Consider the following 12,152-nt stretch of genomic DNA (forward strand, 5'->3'; position numbering starts at 1 on the left):
TGCTGACCACAGGTCACCTGTTAAGTGAGAAACTTGGAATCTCACTGGTGAACTTTGGGAAAGGAAGGACAAGTGTTGGCTGTATGTTTCCTCTAATTGAATCAGCTCTTTCTTGCCTTCCCCTCTGCCATACTGGGTGGCTTTTAAGATCTCTGTTGTGCTTGAGTGACAGGCTGTGTCAATATGTAGTTGCTTAGTAAGTTCATTAACCTGCAGCTAAATCCAGGCAATGGCTAACTCCAGCTGTTTTTATATTTAAGCAAACTGCCTCTAATCTTTCCAATGTATTTTGCCAAGCATGTAATTAAATAAGCATGACCCTGCAGTCTTTGTCGTGAATGCTTCCTGTTTTATAATTGTGATGATCTGAGAGATGTAATTTAGGGGTCCTTAATTTTGATTAATTGGTGGTACTCCAGGTACAGCAATTTACTTACAATTTACAACACCTTATAAACTTCTGAGTTAAATATATCAGTGTTTGGAGGAGTGTTCTGGGGGTGTGCTTTTTGAAAACTGTAATAACTTCCGTTTCTGCTCCTCAAGGTTTTCAGATGTCATCCTGGCAACGATTTTGGCTACCAAGTCAGACATGTGTGGCAAAAAGTTCGAGCTGAAGATCGATAACGTTCGCTTCGTTGGCCATCCCACGCTGCTCCAACACGCCCTCGGGCAGGTACGGCCGAGCTCCCCTCTGGGCACCCTCCTTCCTCACAGACTGCCTGGCTTTAGGGAGGAAACTTGGAACTCAGAACGTGCCTGTTTCGCTTTTCATCCTGTTTTTACTTCCTGATGCTCCGAGATGTCTTTTACTTGCTCCCAGATAAATGTGGTGAGTGGCGAACTGAGGGAGCTGTGTCAGTGGTTACAGAAACCCTCTTCTGCTTACTGTGGAAAACACTGTGGGTAAAGAGCAGTAATACGAAGCAGTCCAGCTCAAAAAGCTGTTTCTAACCATTTCAGTTACTGCAAGTTAGCTTTTTAGCACCTCTAATTAATATGGCAGTTAAAAAAAAACACACCACCCAAAACCTTTACAAATGCTAAAAGCTGCATCAGCCTTGTTTGGCTTTTAACTCTTCCTGAAGATGATCCACAGGACTCAGGCGGAACATGTAGGATGTTGAAAGAGGTCTAAAATTGTCTTGTGGACCAGGTCAGGCTGTTGTTTGCATTGAGACTTTGCTCCATGGCGTGTGTTTTAGCTGCTTGGAATGGAAGCAGTTTGCCACCTAGGCTATTAAAAAGGTCCTGCATAGATGCAGGAAAGAATTGATGTGATTCTGTGTGCCAAATATCCCCTATCCTGTTCCTTTTGCCTGATGAACTGTAAGGATGATTTAGGCTTTAGTAATTTCTGAATTCAACACTGATCTCTGTCACTGAGCTGCTTTGGTCTCATTTTCCATCAAATTTGCTGTGTCATTCTTTTTTTCAGGGAAAAAAAAAATCTGCTTGCCAATTCTGTTACGCATTCTAGCTATAATTAGAGGTAGAAACAGATTGTTAGTAACTGCTTCTTGATATTTAGAGGACCAGACTGCTTTAATCCCAGCAAGGAGCTGGCCTCAAGCCTCAGAAGATGCAAGTGTTCCACTTTGAAACTCAGTTGTGAATCTACAGGAAATGTGATGGAAGATCACCAAGACTAAGTCCTGAAAAGTTTAAGCTGTCTTGGCAGAGAGAATTGAAGTGTGCTCAAGGTGTGCAAGTCCATCAGACAAGCAAGTGATAAACCAGGCCCAGGGTCTGTGCAGGGACCCCAGACAGGGGCAGAAGGGGACAGGAGCAGGGACAGGGCTGGAGGACAGGGCTGCAGTGCTGAACCCTCCAGGACACAGGCACATACAAGAGATCCAAGCTCCATCCAGGAGACAGGCACATACAACAGATCCAAGCTCCATCCTGGAGACAGGCACATACAAGAGATCCAAGCTCCATCCAGGACACAGGCACATACAAGAGATCCAAGCTCCATCCAGGACACAGGCTCATACAAGAGATCCAAGCTCCATCCAGGAGACAGGCACATACAACAGATCCAAGCTCCATCCTGGAGACAGGCACACCTCTAGGCCCTGGGCTGAGCTTAAATGGGGCCCCCAGTTCATGGCCTAGGGTGTGTGTGTGTAGGGACCCAGCTGGGACTGATCAAGGCCATGAAGACCTTTTGGTGCCCTCAAGGCCCTGACAGCAGTGGCCTGTTCTCCCTCAGATGAGTTTCCTTTATTTTACTAATCTCATCTGAAAGGCCCAACTTCCTAAATGTGGTGTAAATGAGGTTGAAAATTCATATTTGCATTTTTTCACCACATATTATACATTCTCTCCACTTTCCAGTCAGTTTAATCCTTGTTGCATGAAATGTCACTTCAGTTTATCTAAGTAAATTAAATTAGGGTAAATAAACAAAGTTATAAAGTGCTGTAAACACTTTTTTATTACTTCTTGTAGGATCTTCTTTTTGGGTGTGTCTTATCAGCCCTGGAGCACCCCAGAACTTTCTGGAGTTCAGAATCCTCTAGACCTGGCAGCCATCTCTGCTAGTTCATCTCAGTCTAAATCTGAGACCCTCCTGCACTCAGGAGGAGGCTGGATGGAGGTCCTTTCCCATGGAACACAGGCAGCAACCAGTGGAACTTGGCAGCCTCTGCTTTGGATTTCCTCAGAGTTCATTCTGCAGTAAATTAATCCATGGGACAGCTCAGCAAATTCTTACTCAGATGAGATTCAGAAGTTACAAGAGCACAAATACCTCCTCCTGTGTGCCAGACTGCCTTTTATGTAGCAATGTTTTGAATTCTTCAAATTCCTTCAGCATTTTCTTTTCCAGCTTAGTCTTTTCTTCTTTTGTGTTTTTTTTTGCTTGTTTGTTTGTTTTTTCCTGGACAGGAGGTGATGTGAAATCCAGCCTGCATCCCAGTTGATGTTAGTGTTGATAGTTTCTTTGATTTTTAAGGAAGGAACAGGATCAGTCCTTACACTTGGAAATGCTTTTGTGTCTTTCCTGAAACTCCCAAGAAATCCTGGAACCTGTAACTCCAGAACAAATAAAACACAGTAAAGTGACTTTACCACCCATCACTGCCTCTTTGATAGAATGACATTTTCACTTTAGGAAAAAAAAAACCCCACCAAAATGTCTATCACCTCTTTCAATTTTTCTTATTTTTGAGGCTTCAGAGATGAACTGAGCAGTTCATTGCCAGTGCTTGGGACCTGTTGGGAAGGGTGGGTGCAGCTGTGCCTTCACCAGCTGCTCTGCTTTTGCCCCTACACATAGGTTGGGACTGACCATTAGGTTAGCTGGGTATTTGTCCTGGCAGGTTCCAGCTGTTTGCACTCGGGATTGGGCTCAGCAGGGAGCTCCAGGGGAGGCAGGAATGTCCTCTGCATTCTGTGCTCCATCTTGTGGCGACACTTGCTCGATTCTGGATGTGCAAATTCCACTTGCTTGTCTTGGCTCCCACCGTTCCTCCCCACCAGAAAGTCTGAGCCTGCCTTAGGGATGGAGCTCTCTGCTGCAGAGAGAAGGGAGTGGCTGGAGAACGTGTTTGAAGTCCTGCAGGAAAGGAAAATCAAACCTTATGTTTTAGCACTGGTGTTCTAGAGCATATTTTTTCTGATAAAAGCAACAGCTTGTTACAGGATGCAGTTTGAATGGGGATTTTAGGAAAGGAAAGAATAGATGTGGCCTGGGATGATGAATCCTGTGGACTTATCTTTAGTTAAAAATACATATATGACAATTGTGCTAAGGATGACCCTTATGATGCTAAAATGCAAAGACACCAAGTAAGACTGCTGTCTTACTAATCTCCATTGTCATGACCAAAATGCTTTGGTTTGAGTCTTCACAACTGCTCAGCAAAAGGCAGTGTTGTAGAGTAACTGTGACATTTTAATAATAATAAAATAAAAAACCCATAGTTTTATTTTTTACAAGTCAAATTTAATGATATAATTTGATTTGCCTGCTCTCTTAGCAAACTTATTATATAACTGAGGCTTTTCTTTCTTTTTTAATTTCTTTCCCTTTGTTACTGGCTCCAGCTGACACTAGCCTGTGGGATTTTTTAAAAAATGTTTTTCAGGTATCCAAAACTGATCCCTCACCAAAGAGAGAGATGCCCACTATGATTCTGTTCAACGTGGTGTTTGCACTAAGGGTAAGGACTGTTTTCATTCCATCTGACAGTGTGATGTGCTTCAGATGTATGAGAGAGTGCAGTAGGCCCACATTCCAGTAATCTCTTGCAAAACATTCAGTTCCTGATTTTATTGGAATAGTTTAATTTGAAACAACAAAACCTAAACACGTAGAATATGACACCAAGAACTGTGAAATTTTCCAGCCCAGTGGAAAACAATTTTGGTTGTTTGCTTCAGGACATTTTCCAGAGATTTTGGTTTCAAATACCCAGAGTGTAAAGGCAGGAAAGCAGTTTGCACAGCAGATATGAACCCAGCTGCCAGTCATGAGTGAGCTGAAGTCTGCTATGATTTTGGTAGACCCTGCAGGTGAGCCCTGTCCCACTAAGCTGTAAAAGTGGACAGCCTGGGCCTGACCTGGGTGTCAGGGGCTGCTCTCTGAGGACTCTGCTCCTGCCCAGGGCAGCACCACATCCCCAGAGCTGCAGTAACAGGATGCTGAGCCCTGTGACTCTGTGCAGCTCAGACCTGGGGGTTGGTTCTGCCCCCGGGGCAGTGGCTCGTGCCTGGCCAGAGTCAGCCCCCCCCCATGGCCTTGGCCAACCCCAACTTGCTCCATGCAGAGTCAGGAGCCTGCTCTGGCTCCCAGCAGCACTGTTTTGAGCCCTTACTCATGCTGTATGATACAGAGACACGTGCCTTTGCTCAGTGCCTCCAGGCTTGTTTTATAATTAATGGACAGTGTTTGAAAGCTGCCTCCTTTACAGTGATCTCACTGCTAAGAGGGAGAGTGCCAGGGAGCAGCAGCTGAGCAGCTAAATGAGAAGAAGGTACAAATGAGGAATAAAGAGGTTTTGATGCTCTGCAGAAACCTGGAACAAATATGTAGTTTCTGCTTGGAATTTTTTTCAGGCCTTTTCTCTTGACTAAATGTTGGTGTTAAGGGATCCTGGCACGGCTATTAGGTGGTATAAAGCCCTAGAAATTTCATTATGTTCGAGTGTTATTTGATTTCTGAGCTCTGGCTTTCTCTTTCCAGCCCACTGGTTGTTTAAAAATAAAAGAGGAAGCTGGAATAGGTGTCTTTATGGAAATGGTTGATTTTTGCTCAGCTGGATATAATGTCATGATTTAAAAGCCTCCAGCTCTTTTCTTGTGAAAGGACCTTTTTTTCCTCCTCTTAGCACTAGTACCTTTTTTACCACTGGCTTTCCAGGGGTGAATAACATGGACGTGGCCCCCATCCAATGTCTTGTCCTCAGCTGAGGAGCAGGTTTCACACAAGGCAATTATCCCAGCAATCAGTCTAAATCAAGCAAGAAATCATTCACTGAGCTCTGCAGGGGATCCAGTGGTTTTGTGCTTTGGGGCACTCTTAGGTCAGGAAAAGCTGAATTTGCAGTTCAGGGGTTGATTTTACATTTCACACACCAGGAGGTGTTGTTTTGGTGTAGGGATGAAGCCCCTTGCTTTGGCTGTAGGGAAGTGTGTTTAGATGCAGGTGCAAACACAAACATTCGTGCACACTGAGTCATGTGGCAGCAGGAAGGAGGAAACCAATGCTCTTTCATTCCCAAGAACTGGGTGAAGTGCAGTGAGGACTTTATCTAGCTCACATTTTTCCAGCATCTAATTTTTAGTGGTTCTAGGAAAACTTGCTTTTTTTTGCACTTCAGCTGTGTGATGACACTGATGTCATTGTGTGTGTGATGCAGCACTAAATCCATTTGCCAGAGGAGACACTCTTAGTCCACAGACAGCAGTCAAGTTTCTGGAAAGTGCTGTGCAAGAAGCAAGGGGAAATTTTTTGCTAGGATGGAGTAGTGCAGCCCAGAGGGTGGGTGGGGGCCCTCTGAGATAAAGATGAGTGTCCATCTGCAGTGGGCAGACAGAGCAGGCAAAGACCCAAGTGCTATAATCAGCACTGACCCTGCTGTGTTTGAGCTTCAGGGTTACCAACGTGTCGTGACTCAGCAAGAACAGTGGAATCAAAAAAGTGATGAGTCATGGTTTGCTAGTTTACATACCAGGAGATCATTTGCCAGGAGTTTAAATTCCTTTAAATGTCTTAACAAACATGAAGCAGCTGCTGACTCATGCTGGAGCCACCATTCACCCCCCCTCGTCCCCCTTGGCAGCTGTACTTACATGATAGATTTTTCCAGGGGCTTGCATGAATGCAGTGGGAGTAACAAGCCATATTTGTGAAGTGTTTGGGAGTGTAAATCCAACTCCATTTGGATTTGGGATGAAATTGTTGGTCATGTGCTGGTAATTCTAACTCAGTTACTGCCTTGTCAGTCAGTAGGATAGGATAAACATCAGTGTAGCAACATGTGGGCTGTGTTATGGCACTGCAGCCCTCGTGCTCCCAGTGAGTTTAACCTGGATATTGGGAGGTTCTGCCTTTTCCAATGGCACACACTTCCTTTTCTTACTGTGTGACATTGAGTCCTTTGCTCTCTGCTAGCAGAAGGCCCATTAACAACTGGAAAAATAAACCAGACAGGAGTATCATGCTCCAGGTGTGGTGTTCCTTTGATGCACACAGACCAGCTTAGAAATCCATGAACCTTCCCGTTACATTCGGACATCTCTGAGCTTCAGCTTGGTTCCTGCTGGAGAAAATTTATTTTTTTGCCAGCAGCCAAAGAGGCTGACTTTTGATCTCAGTGGGGGCTCGTTATTTAAGTACTTCTCCATCCCTGCAGTGCTGTGGCCGTGGCTGTGGCTCAGTGTTTGTCCCGTGTTCCCCGCAGGCCAACGCGGACCCGTCGGTGATAAACTGCCTGCACAACCTGTCCCGCAGGATCGCCATCGTCCTGCAGCACGAGGAGCGCCGCTGCCAGTACCTCACCAGGGAGGCCAAGCTCATCCTGGCCATCCAGGATGAGGTGTCTGCCATGTCAGAAAGTGAGTGCTGAGCTTTGGGTGGGAATGTGTTTGTCCAGGAGCGCTTCTTCAGAGAAGTGTTGATTGTGCCACCTCACTTTTGTGGCCGGGATCAGCACGGACAAGTCGTGGTGCTCTTCAGCATTGACAGCTTTTGACTGCATTTTACCTCATCCAGGATCACTATCCTTATGCAGAGATGTGAGTTTAGAAGTGAAGTGTCTTCTTTGCTTTCCTTATAGCTCAGTTCAGCACAATCCCTGGAGACTGTGCACTGAGCCATTCCCTTTGGATCTGCCTGTCAGGCTGAGATGGACGAGCTCACATGGAACCTGCTTCTCCCACCCTAGAGCAGGTTTTCCATGCTTTCATGCTGTGTGCTGAGTCACCAGACTTCTTGTGTGGAAGCTTCACTCTTATATGTTGTTACCATGGCTAGCAAATAGTTACAGACTCTTTACAGACTGTACTTCAGGAAAATGCACTATAATAACGTGCACTGTTTAAGGTGATGTCTCTCTGACAGTGATGCATCATCTTGCTGCAAGCATTAAAAATTAAAACAACATCTATAAAAACAAAGCATTTAAAATCATCATTTGTCAAATTCACAGTTACATGTGCTTAACTGAGTTGAGGTTTAGGAGAAGTTGGCAATAATTCACTGTTATTATTTTAACATGTAGCTTGAGTTATTCTAAAAGCTTTGAAAGGTAACTGTAGATTAAAAAGAGACGATTTCTGTCCCTTAGATACTGGTTGATATCTGGTGGGGGAAGAGGAAATCAGTTGAAATGCTTTGAAATCAGTTGTTTGCTTTCTTGTTTTGAAATTTTCTATAGCCACAGAAGGGCCACAGTCACCTTTTCATCACATCCTACCCAAGTGCAAACTGGCCAGAGATCTCAAAGAGACATATGACAGGTAAGTGGGATTTTATTCCTAGCTCACAGTATGCTGTTCCTCACTGAAACCTTCTGGCCTTGTTCCTTAGGATATTATCCACCTCCTCCTGCTGTTGACTCATTGGGATTTGGGTTTTATACCAGGCAGAGCAATGTGAAGCCTAGCAGTCAGGTGAAATGTTTGCAGAACTGCTACCCTAATCATCACCTTGGTCTGTCTTTGATATCTTGGGGTTCCTCAAAGTTGATGATGTCTGTCACAGCTTTAAGAATTATTATTTTCTTCCTTAGCACGGAGGCACATAATGACAAGTGAACTGTAGAGCTGAAAAGTGTCATAATATGGATATTATATCACTGGAGAAGTGCTCCAAAGCTGCAGCTGAGAGGAAAGTGCTGCATGAGCACTGATGGCAAGTCAGGTACTGCCCTGGCTTCATTTGGTTACACTGTACATGTCTGGACAGCGAATTTGGATCAGATGCTGAGACTTTCAGCAGAATGGAAAGTGTAACATGCTGTTTCTTGATAGGATCAGAAGTCCTGGCAAAGATTTCAAAGGAGTTGGTGTTGAACTTGAGCAGGAGCCGAGTGGCTCCTTGGGAAGAGAGGCACCTCCATCCAGGATATGTGCTTGGGGAAGGGCCTTGACAAAGGGGCACAGAAGGCTTGGGTGGGCAGGAAGATGCTGTGCCCCTTGGTTGGGGTGTTTGTCAGGGATTCAGAGAATTAGGCTGGAGCTCCTTAGGGCACATGGAATAATATCAGACAGCCCCTTCATCCTCCCTGGCTTGTGGCTCCCCTTGTACAGAGGGGATCACTGCAAAGGCACTGGGAGCCTAAAGAATCTAATGGTTGCAAAACACATTAGAAAACTAATAAATAAGCTGCTCTTTGTTATGTTTAAGAGCTATGAATTTCAGCTTGTTTGAAGGAATGTGGTATATTGTTCCACACAACTCACACAAAACACGTACTAAAAGTTTAAAAACACTTTTTGTGTAGCCTGTGATTCTAATGTTAAACTTACGTTTTTCTGTTCCTCTAGGGCTGTGTATTTGTGACAGGGCAAATTGTAGGGACAAATTTTAGGGACACAGTGACATCTTGTGGCATTTAGCTGTGACTGGAGCAACACAGAGCCCAAACCCATGGACTGTGCTGATACGACCTATGAGATAAGGAGGAACAGACTGACCACGGAGAAGCACACTTTGGTACTGTCTCCCAGGTGTAAAATAAGGCAGTTTCTCCCTCATTTAGGCATTGTGAGTGGGGGAGAAGTGCTGCAAGTTAGATTTTGACACTTTTGTGTTGGTAAAAATAAAAAGTGCCTGTGTGCTTTATTGTAATGCTGTACTTGAAGAATAGCTAACAGTGTGATTGTCTGCCTGGGTGATCAGGTGGTGTTCTGCAGTGTTTTTCCATTAATGTTTCCTATGAGAGAATTAGAAATGTGGTTATTACACCTGTGTCAGATGAGTTGAGAGGAGCTGAAGCACTTTGCCAGGCAGGCATAGAATTAAATATTTTTTTATAAGGTAGAAGTGGTCTAGAAACAGGATTTTTTTCTGCAAGTCCAGGCTGAATTAATTATTCCTGTGTGTCAGCAGCTTTGGAGTGAAGTCTGTGTGGTCTTCTGTGAAATGAGGGTTAGTCATAAGTGACATGGGGTTACAGAAAAGGCAGATAGACAAGAATGCACAAAATAAAAGTCTTGTCTGTAAGATAGGAACCAACCCCACTGGGGATTGTAAAGCCCCTGCTTAATGAATAGTGTATCCAGTTTTGGAGACCACATTTCAAGAGGGATTTGGGCCACCTAGAGAGTGTGGAGGAGTGAGAATGACCTCAGAGGAGAGATAGAAAGATTTGGTCTGTTGATTTTAGAGGAGGAAGGACTGCTGGGAAGGGTAAACCTTCAAATGCATGCAGTGACAATGTGCTGGTTTAATTGACAGAGACTTCTGGCATAGCCTTTGGCTGTAGGAGAACAGGGAGTGAGGTGGAGAGAGCACTTTGAATTGCAAATGGAGCCCAGCTCTCCATTGGAGATTTGCTCAGACCAGCATTTCCCAGTGCCTGCTGCTTTCTGCAATTCCAGCCCCGTTTCCAGGGCTGCTCCAGAGGAGCTGCCGAGCCCTTGGTTTCCTGTAGATGGTGCTGAGGTATTTCAGGCAAGACCCAACACGTCCCTGGGCAACTTGGTTTGTGCAAAACCACAAGAGTGTGAATCTTGTCATGGTTCAGGATGCTCCCTGTGTTTTGAATGAAATGCCTGTGTTTTAGAAGGCAGGATCAGTAGCCAGGACATCTGGACTGTAACGCTCTTGCTGCTCTAGAAATGGAGTGTTATTAAACTCACAGCTTAGAAGTAATCAACATCTAGTTCCTGGGACCTTTTTGGGACTCTAATGGAGAGAACCAGAATGTTTCTTTTTGATCAGAAAACGGAAAGTCTTCGTTCATCTTGTCCCCAAACTCCAGCATTGGCGTGGAGAAACAAAAGCAATGGTTTTAGGCCCAAGAAACTCTTCCAGCACTGACAAATTTACCAGTGTGTCTCTTTTAAGCCACTGTTCAATTCAGGGAATCAAGACAGCTTTCACTAAGTTTTGTCTGCAACTGCAGGTGATGTGTGAGCTTGATAATAGCTACCTGCCTGTCTGGTTTTAGAAAACTTCTCTTAGCTTTGGATGGGAATAAAAGTAAAAGTTTGGAGACTTTTTTGGGGGAGGATTGAATTGTTTGCTTCTTCTTTTTAATACACGAAGAGCCTTCATACATTTTTAGTCTGGTGGGATATGAACTGACTGGTAGATCTTGCCTACCTCATCAGCTCAGCGAGAAGTGCAATAATTATATGAGACTTAATGAATTATTAGATGTAGCTGTACTGTAAAATAGCATCCAACTACAGTTATTTCATCAAAGCACAGTCCACGTGTCCTTTATAAGGAAATGTGAAATAATTTCAAAGCTCTAAGTAGTTACAACCTCTAGGAAAACCAAACTCCAAAGCTACAAGCTCCACCAGACTAGAAAACATACTCTTAATTTCTGGTGTAAATAGAACAGACATAAAATGAGGGGTGTGTATGCAAAAATTCATAAGTCCTCTATAAATTTAAAGTGAGATTGCTTTGTGTTGCCAATAGTTATGAAAAAAGCTGCAATTCTCTGAGATAATGCTCAACTTTTGGGTTCCCATTTTGGGGCAGTGGCTCACAGTTGCAGTGGCTCACAGTTGCTGTTCAGGGCACACAGAGTAGAGCAAAAGAGCAGTGATATTCCCCCAAAATATTCCCCAGGGTCCTGCAGCTCTGGAGGGGATTTCTGTGTATTGAACAGCTTTCAGCTGATCTCACTTCCCGGAATCAGCCCACAATCCTGTGAGCCAGAGCAAATATTGAACAACCACAGCATCCCCTGATAAGGAGGTGCATGGCTTAACTAGTTTCTGTGTTTCTTTCTGTTTCTTCTGAACTTTGCTCCTTGTGTGTGTTGTGAGATGTCTCCTGGGTCTTATGATGGAGAGACATTAAACAGCCTTTTCCTATTTGCTTCTCCCTGTCTCAGTTTTAGGCTCTGATATCCCCCTCAGTATCCTGATCCATGTATCCCTCAGTATTGCTCATTGGGTATTATCTAACCAGATATTAAAAAAAAAAAGTGTTGAAACTTAACTTTTCATGGAATAAAATGGAATGTCTTTGAGGGTTTGACAGCCAGTTAGAGTATGGGGAATTAAGCTATTTTTGCCCAGTTACTTTTAAAGTCTGTGGGGAAAAAGGAAAAGTTGCAGCAGAGTCTCTGGATAGCAGTTAACTGGTAGAACAGCAGGAAAAACTCAGTATAGATAGACTGTAAAATATTGCCTGTCAGGCCAAACATAATGCTCTGAAAAGAGCTTTGGGAATTAACAGCTGATAATTCAGTGAACTGTCAACTCAGTGGAAAAGCTCAGGGTGCAGCAACACTGCAAAAAATCCCCACACAATGTGAAGACTCTGTAGGAAAGAACCAAGGAACAAAGGAGAGGCGTCTGTAAATTCCTGGTGTGATTCCTACTGCACCTTGGAATCTTGGTGGGATTCTGGGTTTCCTGTCAGGGGCTACTTGAACTGTGTCCCTGAGGTTCAGGGTGTGCAGTGTTCTCACCTTCCCAAAGTCCTGCATGGTCCTGCACTCTTTGCTCCACAG

The 12,152-nt window shown here is 44.2% G+C and overlaps 1 protein-coding gene and 1 long non-coding RNA gene across 10 annotated transcripts in view; one reads left to right on the forward strand and one right to left on the reverse strand.

The window, feature by feature from the left end:
* The window catches only part of NPRL3 (NPR3 like, GATOR1 complex subunit), a 42,605-nt gene that overhangs the window by 9,293 nt on the left and 21,160 nt on the right, over positions 1-12,152 (forward strand). For 6 of the 9 annotated variants that reach the window (XR_010434669.1, XM_064672709.1, XM_064672708.1 and 3 more), the window contains 4 exons: positions 547-676; positions 4,095-4,169; positions 6,912-7,065; positions 7,887-7,968. Coding sequence is in view for 8 of the 9 variants with exons in the window: in XM_064672705.1 (XP_064528775.1) it covers positions 547-676; positions 4,095-4,169; positions 6,912-7,065; positions 7,887-7,968 (441 nt within the window). In the remaining variant the exon portion in view is untranslated. Of the gene's footprint in view, positions 1-60; positions 82-546; positions 677-4,094; positions 4,170-6,230; positions 6,424-6,911; positions 7,066-7,092; positions 7,246-7,886; positions 7,969-12,152 lie in introns of those variants that run through there. The other 3 variants (XM_064672710.1, XM_064672711.1, XM_064672712.1) reach the window with 3 other exon arrangements.
* Positions 2,324-6,062, reverse strand: LOC135422994 (uncharacterized). Its single transcript, XR_010434670.1, has 2 exons — positions 5,346-6,062; positions 2,324-3,562 (listed from the first exon to the last, which is right to left on the reverse strand). It is a non-coding gene; the product is annotated as an uncharacterized LOC135422994 (long non-coding RNA).

Source organism: Pseudopipra pipra, chromosome 16 (assembly GCF_036250125.1).
Source record: "Pseudopipra pipra isolate bDixPip1 chromosome 16, bDixPip1.hap1, whole genome shotgun sequence".
Lineage (NCBI taxonomy): Eukaryota > Metazoa > Chordata > Aves > Passeriformes > Pipridae > Pseudopipra > Pseudopipra pipra.